Source organism: Haliotis asinina, chromosome 13 (genome assembly GCF_037392515.1).
Source record: "Haliotis asinina isolate JCU_RB_2024 chromosome 13, JCU_Hal_asi_v2, whole genome shotgun sequence".
NCBI lineage: Eukaryota > Metazoa > Mollusca > Gastropoda > Lepetellida > Haliotidae > Haliotis > Haliotis asinina.
The window spans coordinates 8251434-8270633 of NC_090292.1; the positions used below are offsets into that span (position 1 = coordinate 8251434).

Here is a 19200-nt window from a genome sequence, read left to right on the forward strand (position 1 = left end):
TCATGCCGTGTTGCAAAGATAAGTGAATGAGGTAATATTTAACGTCACATCTGCACTATCTCACCCGTATTATGACAACACAAATTATACAATAAAAGGTGAAAGCATTTCAAAATTAAAATCTGTCGACAGTGGACAAGGGAAATACTAGAGAATGACAGATGTGAATATAGTGTGAGTGAGTGAGTGAGTGAGTGAGTGAGTGAGTTTAGTTTTACGCCGCACTCAGCAATATTCCAGCTATATGGTGGCGGTCTGTAAATAATCGAGTCTGGACCAGACAATCCAGTGATCAACAACATGAGCATCGATCTGTGCAATTGGGAACCGATGACATGTGCCAACCAAGTCAGCGAGCCTGACCACCCGATCCCGTTAGTCGCCTCTTACGACAAGCTGAGTCGCCTTTTATGGCAAGCATTGGTTGCTGAAGGCCTATTCTACCCCGGGACCTTCACGGGGTAGATGTGAATATAAAACTAGCATGAAAAATTAAAACATCTTATTTAAGACAATACAGTATAAAAGACGGACTATAGATCGTCAACAACTGAGGTACTAAGATTAACACTAACAACAGACAAATACGGATTGTCGTGACAAGACACACAAGTGGTATCGAGTGGAAAATGGATTATAAACTTTCCACTGCCAAAACATGTCTATAATCTTGTAATAAATGCATGATACATGACAACGCAGTTATCTCTAGACAAATATGCGACCAAAGTCGTCAAAGAAATGTTAAGGAATGACCTTGGACACAAACTGCCTTCCATTCCCCATGTAAAACAGTGACACACATGGATGGCGCGACTCATTAGTTCTATGGAAACAGTCAGACAACACTAGGATGAAAACCCTTCATCGACAATAAACAGAGGTAGCTGACTTACATTGTCTATTTGAGATCCATGCGTGGAATGGAAGGTTGTTTGTTGGCAACATTACGTGTGTTTCTAACAGTGGTTTTAGTGTTGTTGAATATGTGTTGGCCTCAATAGATCTATTCCAATACTTTGTTGATTTTAGAATATTATCTCGTGATGATTCCTCACATTTCGCGACAAATTTGCAAATCTAAACAATTATTATCCTAACAAAATCTTTGAAAAGCGGCAAAGTAAATACCAAATTCAAAATCATAAATAAACAATATGTTAAATAAGACACTTAAAATGTAGAAAAACTGCCATAATTCCAGAAACATTCACAGGACAATTTCCAAATTACAATGTGGTTTTGGAACTGTGTGGAGATGTCAAGATATTGGCAAGTAGAAACTGCTCCCACCGCCACAGACTTCTCCAATAGAAATAATGTGAAACTGCCTACATTGAAGTCTAGTTTGTTTTTATTGGTTTGATTTTGAAAAAAATGGACTTGTAGATTTTAAAGCCGTTATTCGGCAGCAGGCCCTAACTGGCAAACTAAAGTATTGCAAACACTGGTTGACACTGTGTATTGTTTATTGCCATATGTCTTTTTGTGCATAATCAGAATACTTCATACAGTCAGCGATAGTGAATTCCGAATACTTCATACTGTCAGCGAGAGTGAATTCCGAATACTTCAAAGTCAGCGAGAGTGAATTCAGAATACTTCATAGCTAGCGAGAGTGAATTCAGAATACTTCATAGTCAGCGATAGTGAATTCAGAATATTTCATACAGTCAGCAACAGTGAATTCAGAATACTTCATACAGTCAGCAACAGTGAATTCAGCATACTTCATACAGTCAGCAACAGTGAATTCAGAATACTTCATACAGTCAGCGATAGTATGTATTTGGACAGTATTTGATGGCTCTCGAAATCGAACCAGGGCTTATTCTTATCAGTGGCATAAGTACATTATACTAATGTACAGAGGTTGCATTGAGAAGCATGCATCTTGTCTGATTTCTATGTTAACAATTAAATGAACGAGGACGGTGTCGTACTACGATATGTGATTTATGGTCCACAGGTGTTGTGGAACAGCTTTCCTGTTACATCTCACATTGTCCACATCGCGGGCAACAGCATGTCAATCAATCATGCTAACACTACCTTAAGCTCATAGGCTTTACCATCTAACATGTGTGGACAGATGTGACATTCCCTTTGTCCCTGTTCACTATTTTTTACACACTGTGATGAGCTTCACAAACCTGCTGGCGACTTGTCATTTGCCAGTCTTATAAACAATAGTCAGTAGGCGATAACGTCTCCCTGAAAACTAATATACATAATTGTCATAACGTCATATCTGATTCCAGCTGATTTCTTCCTGAACAGTAGCTCACTGGAAGCATTAGTAAACGAATGTGGTTTATACATATGTATTTCATGAAGAAAGCAACAGAATATTCTTGAACTAGATTGGTCAACAAGCTCATGAGAGCTTATATGAAGAATCCTCCAATATATGTGAAACAGTATCATGACAAGAAATCGTGGCATCTAATGAAAATAGAGGTTATGACATGTGGTCAAAATTATAGGTTGTAGAATATGATGATCTTAGGATATATGTTTGAGTTTGTGGGTTCATGAAGGACGGTCTGCATTGTTTTTGATGACCAGCCACTGGTATAATGAAAGTTATTTACTCCTATACCATCAGATCTTGGACATTCAAAGAAATAAGGACACGCCTCTTCCGAAGGGAGTCCACACAAACAATCTGCTGTCTCTGATATATATCTGTTGTGTTGTGATCCCGAGTGGTTATCGTTATAGTCGATATTTAAGGGTTCTTCAGCAGTTTATCATAGGGCCGCCGACTAACGGATAGTTATCACCCCTGAGATAACGGAAAATTATCACCACTGAGATAACTGAAACATGTTTGAATATACATCGCTCAAATATTACGGATACACAAGTAGTTAAGGCTACTGGTCTGTAATTTGTACAATAACGTATGCTGTCTCTCTTTATGAATCGGTATAACGCTTGCTTCCTTCCAAACTGCCGGGAGTTGATATTTTACAAATGTATGAAAGGGGCGAAAAGAGGTGCAAAATACTGACAGATATTACTTTCAGAATTCTATTTCTAAGTCTGTCAGGGCCGGCTCCTTCCCTAGCAATAAGTATCTTATAGACTATTGATTGTCTTTATATTGAAACTGTAATCGATATCGATCTTAAAGTGAATGCAGTACACCAATCCGTATTCAATCAGAGAGTGACAGATGAAGGCTGTACAAAAAACAGGTACAGTTTTTTTGTCATTATTCGCACACGTACTGCTTATGAAAAAAACCCACTCTCTTTATAATTAATGGCGTGATATAGCACCACGTTTGAACTAGACTGGGATTGTTTCAGATTACATTCTGTACTGACTGTTGTGGTGTTATATCTGGCACATCTACCACAACCAATACTATTACTGCTGAAAAGGTGACGACATCTTTGCATTTGCACTATACTACATTAATGGTACGAGAAAATGTTCAAACAAAAGCCATTTTCAACATTGCTCTTAAGAGGTGAACGCTGATCCCTGAGTGCAGGGTTTATATCTTCGTGAGAACCTGCGTCCACGTATGGGGACAAACAAACATAACTAGAAAAAAAATCTAGTAAGTATTATAATAAAACTACGTTTACAATGACAAACATACGAGGACAGTCTAGTGGTGCCACCTGGGACATTCACGAAAGGTCACTCTGGATGTCTTCATGATGAGGCTTTAAAGAAGACGGCTGACCCTGGCATTGGTGACGCAAGACCCTGCTCTTCGGAAAATTTCTCAATGTATGTCAATTTCAGATTTTTCTCAGGTGCATCAATACTAAAACCTAAATTTCAAATAGTTTGTTTTTCCTTTGGCAAAGTTTGAAAATGCGGTGAATTTTGTAGAAATTTTTAATTACAAGTAATTAATCATGTCCCTTGAACATTAGGTTTCACTGCTGATATGACTTGTCCATAGATGTGGGCAAAAGGTCTTAAATGGTAACAGTAAACGTTTGATTTTTATCAATACCTTACGACTTTGTGATTAGATTGCTTTCTATTCTGGTTTAAAACCTTGTTAATATCTCACTAAAATCTGATATTATCCATAACTTCAGTTTTTGTCCTTTTGTGGCTTTTCGTGGCTTTATCAACCATTCATCGTTTTTAACCTTTATACCTTACTGATATTTTAGGAAGGCCTGTGAGATCATATTTTTTCATGTCGGCGTTTTATTCGAGTAAGTGAGTGAGTGATTTTAGTTTACGCCGCTTTTTAGCAGCAATTCCAGCAATATCACGGCGGGGGACACCAGAAAATGGGCTTCACACATTGTACCCATGTGGGCAATCGAACCCGGGTCTTCGGCGTGACGAGCGAACGCTTTAATTACTAGACTACCCCACCGCCCCACGCGTTTTATTCGAAGGTTACAGTTCATGTTTTACTTCACAGTTTAGAACTGATGTTAACGATGGCCCCCGTGTAACAATGTTCGCGGTAATACCTATTTTACAGAATATAATGGGCTGAACTGGGATTCGACATTTTAGTGTAATTTGCTGAATACTGTGTATTGATTGCTGATTGAATGCATTCAGCATTATTTCCACACAATTGGGTCTTGTTATCAATTTTGTAATATTGGTTACCCCATCGGTGAGATATTGATGCATAATCTATGAGTTGTATGTTCATTGTATCTGTCCACATATATGAACATGGAAAATATGTGTCAAGCTAAGTCCCAATGTCCACTAATGTGGATCCCTAAAATAACCCTATGTTGGTACGTTCGCAGGAAATGACTTATATTTCCGTTGTAAGTGAAGTCTTTGCCACAGAAAAATCTATGTTAGAATTCATAATGAAAAAGTAGCAAATTTGGATACCTCTGGGTCTCAAAAGGATATAACAACATAAAAACCTTTTCAAATTCCAATTCCAAATCACCCCTCTCACTCTGTTACGAATGTTCAAATCACCCCGCTCACTCTGTTACGAATGTTCATATCACCCCGCTCACTCTGTTACAAATGTTCATGTCACCCCGCTCACTCTGTTACGAATGTTCATATCACCCCGCTCACTCTGTTACAAATGTTCATATCACCCCGCTCACTCTGCTACAAATGTTCATGTCACCCCGCTCACACTGTTACGAATGTTCATATCACCCCGCTCACTCTGTTACAAATGTTCATATCACCCCGCTCACTCAGCAGAATATACCCATTCATAGCTTTCAGTTCAAAGTTTATTTTCACAAAAAGTCGAATACTGCGGGCAATGGAGGATTTAGGCAATAGGTTACTGTTTACTTCAGGAATCTGGGCCCCGTTTCACAAAACTCTCGTAAGCCTAAAAGATCTCGTAACTTTCCTCGTAGCATTTGCACCTCCTATGTTACAGTATGCCAGGTACAAATGCTACGAGAAAAGTTACGAGATCTTACCCCTGGTGACCATGTTTTATGATAAAACCGAAAACAACTGAACCGAAGAGAGGTTGAAGTGTGAACGTCACTGACATACTTGGTCTTTTTTTCGTGTTGCATGAAGTGTTTTTATGAATTGAATTTTGAATGGATCGTCGTTACCCTTTGCAGGTTGATATGAAATCAGTTCAGGTTGAAGTAAATAACGTCAGTTAAATTTTCAGCAAATTATTCAACTAATGACATATCCCTCGTTTACCTACCCGACGCAGTGACAATCATCTGAAAGCACTCAACATTTTGATTTTATGCCTTTTCAAGGACTAACGAACAAAACGTAAACTAAAAAAATAATTGAACTAAAATAATTGAAGCTGAGTGAATTCACAAGTATTTATGATACATTAAATGTGAGTGAGTCTTATGAAAATTATGTCTAGTGACGAATGCTTAAGCACAATGATTGCAGTCTGGAGATCTGCCTTTGATCATTGTATTGTTGGCCATGCTTTTGACCTATTTGCTGTCATTCTGTATCTGATCAGTAATTATTGGGTCTTAACCAGCATTTACTGTCAGTATTTTTTCTGTAATCTACTTCACAATGGTCACTAATATGTGATACATCCATGAAAACAAAACAATTAGAGATATGATTTAAGAGAGCCAATGGTTATGGCCATTGGTTGAGTTAGCAGAGATTATCAGCTATCCAAGGTTGCCGTAGTGTCATCTGTAAATTGGTCAAGAGGGCTTTGAATATTATCTATATTCCCTCGATCTTTCTGATTAATAAGGCTTAAACTTCGGCACAGAGAAAAGAATATACGGGGGTCCTCCTAATGGCAGGCCCTTGTTGTCTTAAAAAAAGTCACTTGCAAAGCCATTCACTATCACAGACTGTTTCCCGTGAAAAAACATAAATTACGATTGCGAATCCTAATTATACCCCGCCAGGTAAACTCTGGAATATCGGAATTTTATTTTATTTATTTTTATCAGGATAAAAGTTGTTTAACAAACGATCATAGTGTCAAATCCCTATTATTTGGTTTGCGTTACAAGGGGGTATGCTTGAGAAAACACTGAGAACCAGTGGGGTTGGTCTGAGTGGTCATCACGTTTCTTATTTGTTTCATTGCTCCAAATACCATGCTTACCCCTTTGTAATACAAACACATTATAGAGATGTGAATTTATGATCGTTTGTATAACATCTTCTAACCTAAGCTGAATAAAATTCTGAGATATAAATACTACGAAACTCCATATATTATCGACACGACTAAATCGTGCTCCGGAGTTCACTGGACATTAACACACACTTAACGCGACCAACACTTCTCAGCCCACTAATTGACACCAAATCCTCAAAGACTTTGGTATAATGCTTAACAACACTGCATTTGTGGTTCCCATATAATCCCATTTAACCAGACAGAGCTCATTTAAAAATACAAAATTAAAACATTTAAATATACAACAAAGCATAAAAAATAACGAAACAAGTACCATCTAAACCATTCCGTAGTTCATCCTCGACCACTTCTGACACATTTCCGAATTATATTCCGTTCAATTTGAAGTATTAAACGCGTGATTACGTGCGTGTTACACACGTTCTGAACGCGTGCAGTGAGAATGAACTTTTAGTCAATAGGATGGGTTACATTTCCATGACTGAACATTGTTTCCCTACCAATAGAGGGAAGTGAACGTATGGGTTTTGTACAATGCAAGTTTCTTTTGGTAAAGTCTGTTAAATATATAATTCACTCAATATCTATATATATCTATATCTATCTATCTATCTATCTACACACACACACACACACACACACACACACACACACACACAAGTAGGATACACTTGCATGCACCCTGGCTGGATTTACACCATCCCTTCAGCTGTTAGCAAGTTAGACACATCTAACCAGAAATTAAAATTACACATATGGTATGATTAAAAACAAGACGTCTAAATTTACTGTGAATGTTTTGCGTTCCCTCTCAGGACGGTTGATCACTGGATTGTCTCGTCCATACTCGATAATTTACAGATCGATGTCATACAGATGCGGGGTTGCTAACTACAGTGTTAAAGAACATTATCCTGAAACAGTAGGCAGAAATGAAGCCCAGTTCTGTATATTTGCCCTCTTGGATTAGGGTCGTTTAGGTTTGAATAACTTTTAAGTTTACTGATGGGTAGAGTACACCATTCTAAACACCCCGAATAGTAATAGATTAATTTCAAATTCGTCCATTACATGAAATAGTTCAATATGAAATGAACTTCATAAGTACGACTACTTTTCACTTGTGTCATCTCATCACTAGTTCTAAAACACCCATCGTATCACCTATTATATGCACCCTTTCAAAATGGCCCTAACGGGTGTTTTTAAGTTATAATCAGTGTATCTCTATTTCAGGAGATGAGAAAGTGCACAGTTGTAGTTGTAGCTACACTACTAACTGCGTTGTTTCTAAATGGTCTGTTCCTGGACATTCGTTTCCTTCAACACTTTCATTCTGTCACAAGGAAAGATAGGACCAACACCTTAAATTCGACCAACAAGATTTATCTTCAAACACATAGGGCAGATGGACCTCAGCCTGGACCAAATACAAATATCAAAGTCCACACGATCAATCTGATGGATGCCAAGAACCGTGCAATAAGTCAGACAGGTTCCAAAAACCGTGAAGTCACTCCGCTAGATACAGTGGACATTGTGACCCAAAGGATAAGCTTGGCTTCTGCTAACAACAGCACTTCACCTCCACTTGACAATGAAACAAGGAAGAGATATGAAGTCCATGATTTATTTCGAGTTGTAAGTGTTTGTATAATATTTATCTTCAGAAAATATACTACAAACAAAAAGTATCGGAAAACCCTAACATTAAGTCCATATACACTTAAACGTGGTGATGTCATTTACATCCTGATGTAGATGTAACCTTTCGTGTGCTTAATGGGCATTTCAACAACATGTTAGAACACACAGTTAACATAACTGATTCAATATTCGTTGGGTTTGAGTGAAACTGTCAAAAACAGCGAAATCCAAGGGCGCTGAAACACTCGAGCGCACTGTGGGGACGTTTCCATTGTAGGAAGCTACAGACAGCGGTAAAGCTTCACAATTCCCTCACCATGCCTCACAGGCCAGCGCAGACCTCTAGGCGCCCACAACAGAGGCAGAGCCATAGCATGGTTACAGGATGGTGAATCCATAAGAATTGCTGTTCACCGTCTTCAAGCGTCACCTGAGGGACATGTTCCAGACCACTGGAAGAATACAGGCCAGACTACACCCTGGAAGACCCCACCAAACACGCCATCAAGGGTGCATGGCCGATATGTTGTGCTCCAAGCCTTTCGGAACTAATTTGCAACTGCCAGTGACTCGTTGCCACAAGCTGCATGGGACGTCTGTCTTCCATATATGACTATCAAAAATAGGGTGTTCCCATACTTTTTGTTTGTAGTATACCTTTGGAAATGTCATTTGCTTTTTCTTAATCAAAATATTGAAAGAATATGCTAAGCAGGAGTGTATATGTTAGATTGTGAAATATGTCATTTCTTAGAATGACTAAACAGGTCAACCGTTTCCGAGCATTTTGTGCAACAACAACGAATGATTTCACAGTCCGACTGACACATATAAACATCTATATACTCACCTCACTGTTTGCACGAAGATATACAAAAATGTGGAAGATGCAATAACCATATTTCATTATTTTTTCTCTTTGCATGAACGTATGTTACAAAATGCTAGAAGCAAGAATCACCTGTGATGATCCGGGTTGGAATTAATCTTCAGCTTGTCGTAAGAGGCGACAAACGGATCGGGTGGTCAGGCCCGCTGACATGGGTCGTCATCGTATTCCAACTGCATTGATCACTGGATTGCCTGGTCCAGACTCGATTATTTACAGACCGCAGCCATATGGTTTGACTATTGTATGAGTGAACTCAAATAATCAGTGGAGGCAACAATCATCAACTGCTTACATTATTTGGATGTTTGCAAAGGCGCATGAAACAGTAACCAGAAACTGACTGATCCGAACATCTTTTGTTAATTGCATGATCTTGTATGCAAAACTGGAAACATCTGCAAACGAAATTATACGTTACAGTATTCCAAAAACTATGAAGCTTAAATATTATGTTTCTGTTTTAAAAAAGCGTGCTTTTGTTTAAATGTTCATTGACACTCGAAAACTACACGTCAATGAAGATCAACATACATAATGCATCAAGTTCTTGGTATTGATACGAAGATGTTTTGCAAATATGGAGATTCCAGTGGTTGATGAATCTACTTGGAAAATAGAATAATCCTGTTTATGTTCCAGAAGTCACCAGCCTTCCTCGCCAACTACAAGAATCCATGTTGGAAACAGCTCAGCTCCAGCAGGTTGGTATGTCTTCCGTACTTTTATCTTGCTGGGTTTCCCAAATGTGGAACGACCTTCACATTCCAGACCATCGTTGGCCATCCGGAGGCGGTCAAAGGAGTGGATAAAGAACCTCACTGGATTACAAAAACAAGATTTAAAAGTGAGTTATGATCTTTTTTAAAACACAGTTTAACTGGATCAGTGATTTATGCTAAGTGTTCAGGTAGTAGATAAATGTACAATAAGAATCTTGCTCGTAATTGTTTCTTTGTTGGGTTTCGTTGAAACTAAGATATCATTTCAGCTGCGAGAGTGATAGAGTCGAACACATCCATTGATCACCTTACAGGCCAAACGTTCCACCCTATCATCACAGGTATGGGTCTTGATGATACAGTCGGTACGCGGTTGAACATACATTACCTTTCTGTTGTGGCAAGAATCACATTGGGCTGAAACACTCTCACCAAAGTGTATTTCCATTCATCGCCGTTGTAGCCTATATACATTCAGTCGTTGTGAAAACAGTGGACGAGAGGTTCAGAAAAACTACAAAAGAAAAACAAAATACGTGTTGAGTAAACAACACATACTGAACCTAATGAACTTTACAAATATTCAAAATCCTTAATGTCAAAATAAGCAATTAATTTGTTTTCTGGTATCACGTTTGGGCATAGAAGCAAGATAAAATGAAGAAGTTACTCACATCTGTGTTCTGCCATGACTCGCAACATGGAGGCCTTCTGACTGACTGAGATTTTCAGGATGTAACTTGTAAATTTGTAAAAGTTTGGTTAGCATCCGGCATTCGAACCTACAACCTGTGCGTTTCTGAATGGTTGAGATATTATTTCAGTCAACAATCCTTCATACCACAGGCACTGCGCAGATGTGCTGACAATTTTAAATATCAAAATAAACCTTTACTTAAAATCAAGTTGCGAGACTGAGCTCAGTGTTCTGCACGTAAACTTGCTGTTCAATACGGTTGTGTTGATGCATTGACGTGTGTAAAATCGTGTAATGCATTCCGTGTGATTTGCATTTTCAGTATAACAAACAATCTATTTCGTGTATCTTTGAGTCACTGTGTGAGCACATGATTGGGGATTCTGCGCCATTGCTCTTGCAAGGAAGCGCCAAGTTACAAATTCTAAAGTTGGTTCCTAAGATCACGAAGTCTTCTCCCAAGTGCATCCCAAACGTGCTCTATGGGATTACGGGACGTCGATGGCCAGTCCATGACGGTGATTCCAGCGTTTTGAAGGACGTTTCGTGTCAACACCGCGGTATGCGGCTGAGCATTATCATACTGGAACTGTGACCTGAGCCATGAGCCGCCATGAAAGGAACGAGTTCAGGAGTGAGCATCTGGTCACGGTAAGCAGTCTCTGTCGACTTCCTGTATACAACACTGAGCATACCGTTCACGACTTCGTCTCCAGACTCTATGCCTGCCGTCCGAGAATTTGACGGTAAACCTGGATCCATCGCTAAAGACGACTCGCTTCCACTCTCTCTGGGTCCATCGGAGGTGACGTTGGGCGCACAGCAGACTCTGAAGTTGATGAAACGGCGTCAGTACTGGCCCACGATATGGACGTCGAGAATGAAGATTGGCAGTCCGCAACCGATTTCGAATGGTCTGTGAGGTCAGTCGGCTTGTAAACATCACATCCCTCGTTCGTGTAGCCGACTGAAACCTGTCACGTAGGTGAAGTAGGACGATTTGACGGTCTTCTGTTCGTGATGTCACACCTGGACGACCCGACCTTGAGCGATCAGAAGTGGTGCCAGATTGTTGTAGACGACCTCGCAAATCATACACACTACGACGACTGCATCCCATTGCTCTTGTGACGTCAATAACTGATCTTCCCGCTTGCATAATGTCAACGGCACGTTAACGTTTCACATTTGACAATCGTGGCAAAGTACCGTTAGAACTGTGGCTTAAAAGATTTTTTTTCAATTCTTGAGGCCAATGCAAACACGTGCAAATGAAGAAAACTTCGATGCGAAGATCACGAGATCGACTGCACGTTCAAAACCGTATTTGGCACTAACGTCATTTGCACGACGAATGAATGGGTTGGAGTGGGTTTTGCAAACGTTTTTCTAGAGTCGAAAGATAGGGATCCCATTTCGGATACATAGATGTATCATCAGTGAAAAAGTATTCATTATTTCTTTAAAAATTACATTTTGTGAAGTTTCTTTTTTGACTCAGTATAGTTATGCACATGCATTCTGCATTACGTGAACTCCACGTTATCACCACTGATTATATCAAATTGTTCTAATCAAATATTATTAACAAAAACTGAATACCAATATGTAAAAAAACCCATAGTACTTGATTTGAGGTAGTTTCTGAAAATATTGTTGCAGTATAATAATGTCTTTCGAAAACAAGTAACAAACTAACTAAACAATAGTATTTTGATTTGGAAGTTACATACATTAATTCAAAAATGAAAATGACTAGTTCAGGGGGAACTAACATGAAATGAATATAAACTTAATAAAGTTGACAATACATGGCCATTTTATAAATGAATATAATTTACTCGCGTGTATTTAATTTTCCCCAAATATACCGGACAAAACCAGTTAGGGACACTGGTATGTTTTAATGACTGATATTTTATTTGCCACATGCCGTTTTCTGAGGTATTTCCAGTAATTCGGGGTAATACTTGTTAACATCCTTGAATCAGACCAAAAAAACCAAAACAAAACAAAAAAACAAAACAAAAACAATTCCAACGTTGCCTTGAAGATATCGCTATATGTGCAACACGACACTAGGAGAGACCTCCAATAGCCCATAGTGCTTGTACTCCCTGATGATGATACGCCATACCCTCAGCCTGTCTGCTGAGTCAGACTAAACAAGTCTGAAGTTATAGATTTATGATTATTAAAATATATATCATACACACCTTTCAACGAAGGACAGTAAAACGATTAGATTATCACAGAGATATATTTAACAATAACATTTAAATGTAATTAAAAACTTTGGGGGCACGGTGGGTGACCTGTCTAGAACGCCAAGCTGGTTATGGAGCGAGCTTGGAGTTTCCGAGATCCAGCCCACCTGTAGAAAATCTTGGAGTCGACTTTTTTGTGCAGACTCTTTCCGTGTTGTCACTAGCTCTAGTGTGTAGTACACATACCTGTGCATGTAAAAGAACCCACACATCCGTTGGTAGATGACCAGATGGTCATAAACATGCAGTAAACATGGACTAAGTACTGTGATTATATGATCCAGTCCACCCAACTGTGAATGGATTCCTCGTGAGGATGGGAAAGCCGGTGAGCTTGGTAGGCTGCAAGAGTTGTATGGTCCCCAGGAAGTTGAAGTGGAAATACGATTTGCCGTTGTGATAGACATCCAATGATTGGGGGAAACACACAGCGCCCTTGAGCATTTGAAATGGCGGACTGGTTATCGGCGCTATACAAATGTCTAATATAACACAAATGCACTTATAGAGCACGATACAACATAAATCAGCCTATAGATTTCCAACAAATGAAGGTAGATCACCATACTAAGGACCATGAGGATTTACAGTACCTTTGCTTACCTGACCCTAGTAGGACTTACACCATCACTTCAGCTCCTGGCGATTTAAAAAAACATAGCCCAAATTAAAGGAACAAATATACTGCGATTTAAAATAATAGTAGGTTTCAATTTACCTGTAATAGAATAACAAGTGGTACACAACTGGAAGCACAAGTCAGATGCTTGATGGACATTTTAGAAAGAAACGTATAGTATGGATTTAGAAACTGTGTATTATTTACAACACAATGCGTTTCTGGGCTACGTCTTTCCCCTTCATCAGGTGAAGGATGGAATGTGATTTACAAGTTAATATATAATACCTACAGGAAGCCAGTGACATAAAATTAAAGACTGAGATATACAGACATTACTAAATCTAACCCCAGGGGCCAGGGAGTGGTACAAAGTGATGCTAGCATTTAGGCGATCATAATGCTTAAACTTTGACATGGGCCACAGTCGTTGCGTTACGGCTGTTCTGAACAAGGTAGCCCATGCCACACGATGCGCACAAATTGTGACGGAAGCGACACTGGGCTCTGTCAGCCCAAGTGCCTCTCTGACTTTGTAACCTTCCTTAGTAAAGCACCGAGCTAAAGCTATTTTTGTTGACCTTTTGCAAGGTGATGGTTCTGCATCAACTGCCTGGGAAAACCCATACTGGCGTTACCTCCCCGGGAACTATAACTGCACAGAGCCTCGTGTCCTCATCCCTCACTATGTCTACCATCTCAACCCCTCCTCTAAAGTCATATTTGTCGTCAGAAACCCGACAGACAGGTAAGTTACACTTTTCAAAATAAAATGAAAAATTAAAAATAAATAAAAGGAAAGAAAAGAAAAAGAAAAAAGAAAGGCATGAGCCATTTCCAAATTTGAATGATGAGAGGTTTGGTTTTGTTGTGTTTCCGTTTACAAGATGTCCACAAGACGTGGACAAAGTCAGTACTTTGTATGGCCACCATTGTCGAAGGTGTGTTTTGACGTGGACTTACACGTCAATCGGTTTGTATCCCATAGGTGTTCTATAGGGTTAGTAGATGCTAATAATTGCTAATAATTGATACATTTTGGTGGGAAGCGGAGGGGTTCTAATAATGATATTTAGGGAAAAGCAGTTCTCTGCTTGTCTAATAATGACAAGTGAATAGAAAGTGATATTCGTCTTTAATACAACCAAGGAGACATTTTGAACATAATAGTGCACTGGGGCTATGACAGCATTTCAATCTATCGAACTGAATTTATGAGATGCACAGCGAAACATACAATGTACCTTCAACAGGACATTAGAACTGGCAAGGCTACGGACCGTGACGCGTGCTGTGTATATGAAGTAGCGTTGTCATGGTGGATCCGCTCCATCAGCCAGTCAATAAACGGAAGTATGGGACGTGCAAGGACTTTATTGACGTACGGGTTTAGTGTCATTGTTCCCCTAACTACCCAGATCGTTTTGTCCTTGATATCACACTTCCCACCATGACACTCACTCAACCGAATTTGTTGATCGAATGCAATTAAGAGCAAAACGTGAAGCTTGTCTTCCGTCTCACGGTGAAGAAGAAATCTTGATTCATCACGGAACCGGATTCGACTACAGTTTCTATGGTTCAAGTTCTGTGCCCGTATTTTCTAAACGTTCGTAACCCTAAGAATTTCTTACTTTGATTGCAGTCAGTAGCTAACCTGGTCTCAGCTAAATAAGCGTAAGTGATTGCAACTCTGGAAGTCAATTACTGGCTTTCTTGGTTGAAACCCCATTTTCCACAATTGATTCTTGACAGTCTGGAATGAAATTCGTCTCAGACCAGGGATGTGTTATGCAGTCTCTACGGCTGTGGCCAGACGATGATGATGACGCAAGTGGACAGCCTGGACATTGCGGTCGTGGGCTTGGGTGGTCACTCTTGGACGCATGCTTCTCAGGCTATCTTGAGTAGAATTGGTCCGCAGGAAAAATCCCAAAGGCGACATAGGATATTCTGATGAACGTTGAAATGTCGGGCAACTGACGATTGTCACTTTCCAAATTCAAGGCAACCTGTGGCAATGTTTCGATTGGCGGCACTCAGGTGTTGCATCAAGATGACGAAAGGATACAACACGTTACAATTTAATTCTGGACTCACAAAAGTACAGAAACCCTCCGCACTGAGGCCACTCTCTCACAAGGGACTTGTCATAAATAAACATGCAGCTGTTATGTATATGTGCTAAGGATGAAAAAATTCAAAAAAAGTTTTGTCGTCCATGGGCGAGAATATTACCTTTTACTCCATATATCTTTTCACATGTTTTGGAGGATGCAAATGAATGAATGAAAGTACATTTATGAGTATTATGACAGAAATTTCAATTCATTTTGACGTAATTCCGCTAACTGAGATCGATTTTTAAAAACTCTCACCCATGGGCGAAAAACATCCATTTACAACCTCAAAAACACGGGAAAAGATTCATTTTGAGTAAAAGTAAATATTCGCACCCATGGCCCAAATGTTTTTCGCCCATGGGCGGGATTTGTTTTAAATCGCTCTAAATTAGCACAATGTTTGACTTTTAATAGTGATCGACACCGTATTCCAGTCAGCTTACTTGCACATGCAGTTCGATTTGGATATTTTCTTGGAGACGTTTTTGGTGAACAATTCTTCAAACGTTCCCAACACAAGGGCGGAAGATAAATTTGCTGCGTTTTGTCTGTGAAACTGTTAGCAGTCACACAAAGAAGACTTTTGGGACTGAAATAGTATATATGTATTTGTTCTTGCCGCAGGTACGTGAGACCAATATTCTCAAACCCATCCACGCGTTTCTGTTTTTGAAGGGTGTATTGAACGGCTAGTTTATATACAGTTGCAGTAAATCATTTTCCAAAAATGTATTATTGTAAAATGTATTTTATCAATGTATTTGCCTTTACGATGTCGTTAAATTGCATTAATTTTGGCAATTGGCAATTATTTGCTTCAGAGTGATTTCTTCGTTCAACTACTTTGCCATTGAAAACATGACGGCAGAGAGCTTCCACACGGAAATCATCGTTGAGATAAGAACATTTAAAGATTGTTGTTCACGGTATTCCTTGAGGGTGTGTGCATACGACCTCGGCATTAGGGTATGTCTTATGTTAGTCATTAATAGAAGTGTATCTGGAAATATTTTCTATGTTAACATTCTTCTGTCATATGTTTGCGCCCAAAACCTGACAGTATGTTTACTCATCGGTACCATGAATTTAGTATCCATACCTTGCTAACTCATTGCTAACTGTTTCTACTTCTCAAGGAAATATTTTGATTGTTGAATTATGAACGTGAATTTTGGATTGCCAGAGTGTTGATACGTGAAATCGTCAAATAGTAAGCATTGGATGCTTTATATTGCTTTGGCCAGGTAATTTCCTAACTTGAACATGTGAGTGATAGTTGTGTTAACGCTTTCTGTGTTGGATTTGTACAAAACTAATGATGTTGAAATCCATATTCTTACACATCTTCTTGATGTCCTTGCCAGGTGCGATCAGGCCTGTACCATGTGTTCATCAGAGACTGGATGAAAGTCTTTCCCGCAGATCAGATCTTAGTCGTCAGACTGGAAGACATACGTGATGATCTGTTTAGAGCTTTTACAAGGATATTTGACTTTCTGAGCCTAAGTAAGACATGGCTGTTTTCGGTGATTGAAGCACACCATGATCTGAAATCTGAAATATTATTATGGAACAACAGTATTCTGACAATGTCTGACAGTGGGTCATGGTAACTATGTGATGAAATACACACTCACTGTTGTTTAATTTAACGTGTAATGATGATTAAGGATATCTGTAATCCACCACCAGATCCAGCGAATCCAATACTCATACTTTAGTATGCGATTTGATGTTTCCATTAGGTGTATTTCCACTGTTTCAAGAAGTGACGTTCTTTGATGCCATCAACGACATGTTTATTTCTCAGGTTAATGTACATTAATTGACCATTTTTCTTCAGGTCAATTGTCCAGATTGGAGCTGCAAGAAATACTCAACAAGAGCAAATTGAACGACAGAACAAAGAGGTTCCGAGTAAAGCAAGAGACTCGCAGGCTTCTTGATGACTTTTATAGACCCCATAACACCCAGCTTGCACGACTGTTACAACAACATGATCCCAGTTCATATTTACATTTACACGATGCCATGTACAGTCACTAGCTTTGGTCACAACATACCGCTGTTAAAAGAATTTGTACCATGTGAACAGTGTTTCATCAAATATGCTTCACCCTTATGCAAGAACTGTACAGTGTGTGACAGATAAACACGACAAAACACTAGGTAAAACATATATTGCAATATCATGAACATATGTTCTCTATCAAGCCAGGTGTTTACAAAAGGCTTCCTGCCCCTGCGGTGGGAAACACGTGCAACGATAAGTTGTTCTCCCATCTCACACATCTATTGGCGAACTGGCTAATTGGTTTTCTGTCGTCTTCACAAACAAGATTGACATCACACACCAATCCTTCAAAGATTACCAGAAGTTCCAGGAACTACCAACCTTCGTCGTCTGTGTCCTCGTGTGATCTTAAGCAAGCCAAATTAGCCATTTTGTTTTGCCATGGGACCCATGAAGGTCCCTGGGTAGAAGGTCTTGGTAGAACTGGTCCCTTTAGCAACCCATGCTTGCCATAAGTGGCGACTGTGCTTGTCGTAAGAGGCGACAAACGAGATCGGGTGGTCAGACCCGCTGACTTGGTTGACACATGTCATTGGTTCCCAATTGTGCAGATGCTCATGCTCATGTTGTTGATCACTGGATTGCCTGGTCCAGACTCGATTATTGACAGACCGCCGCCATATAGCTGGAATATTGCTGAATGCGGCGTAAAACTTAACTCTTTCACTCAGTTGTTTTGCCATGGTCTGGAAAAAAGAAAGAAACGAAACGAAACTTGGCATATACATTTGATAGACATTCCTGCATAATATACTAAAAGTCCTCTAAAATCTCACTTTAGCTAAATGCACAATGCGCACATGCAAACATGCACACCCTAGGATAATTTATCTAATCTTGTAAAGTAAATCTTGTTTTAATAACAGAAATGCTCACAAAATCTGCATTTATGGATATATCATCATATCCAGACAGATATAATGGATTAGAGTGCACGTACCCAAATTAGACTTCCAGAAAATTCTGACACTGGGTCTGGATTTTTACATGAAGGTTGATTGGTTTTATACTGACATGAATGATTTGCCCTGTAGATTATCTATCTAATGGTGCCAAATAGTTGGAAGACGTATTTCATTGAAGCATATAAATTAAAACTGGCAAAACGCGAAATTTAATTGATTTACATACTAGCTAGGAAGATGTGTTGCCCCAACCCCTGTCCCCATGCTTTGTAATAATCACTATACATGAGTCTTATCACAACAATACTCATCAAAGTTACTGATAAGGACACATTTTAATACGTCCATGGCAAACTAAACATTATTTGAAAGTTTTGAAAATTTTAAATAAGAATGCTTATAATTATAAATTAATCTCCATTGAAAATTGCAATAAAAATTGCAACACTGATACATAACCAATAATTATTTCACAAAAACCCCAAAGTAAACAAGCAAGCAAAAAAATAAAAAATAAAAAAAAATAACAAGGACAACAACAACAACAAAAAAAAAACACCAAACAAAAACAAAACAAACTGACAAACAACAAAATACGAAGGGCTGAAGCAATTCCTTTAGACTGTAAACTACCACTACCACGAATGTCAGTGTTCAAAAGTGGATCT

General features: G+C 39.1%; 2 protein-coding genes across 2 annotated transcripts in view; both read left to right on the forward strand.

The window, feature by feature from the left end:
• The window catches only part of LOC137259203 (superkiller complex protein 8-like), a 440560-nt gene that overhangs the window by 150414 nt on the left and 270946 nt on the right, over nt 1-19200 (forward strand). The window lies entirely within an intron of this gene.
• Nucleotides 8051-17599, forward strand: LOC137260406 (carbohydrate sulfotransferase 15-like). Its single transcript, XM_067798069.1, has 7 exons — nt 8051-8230; nt 9768-9972; nt 10162-10188; nt 14022-14178; nt 16375-16519; nt 16918-17059; nt 17397-17599. The coding sequence occupies exons 1-7, from the start codon at nt 8051-8053 to the stop codon at nt 17597-17599; spliced, it is 1059 nt and encodes a 352-aa protein (XP_067654170.1).

What these genes read in the sequence shown, in the direction of transcription:
- LOC137260406 (XM_067798069.1), top strand. Translation starts at nt 8,051, where the DNA reads ATGGATGCCAAGAACCGTGCAATAAGTCAGACAGGTTCCAAAAACCGT. An exon ending in GTCAGAAACCCGACAGACAG is followed by an intron (nt 14,179 to 16,374) that starts GTAAGTTACACT and finishes TATTTGCTTCAG; the next exon opens with AGTGATTTCTTCGTTCAACT. An exon ending in CATACGACCTCGGCATTAGG is followed by an intron (nt 16,520 to 16,917) that starts GTATGTCTTATG and finishes TGTCCTTGCCAG; the next exon opens with GTGCGATCAGGCCTGTACCA.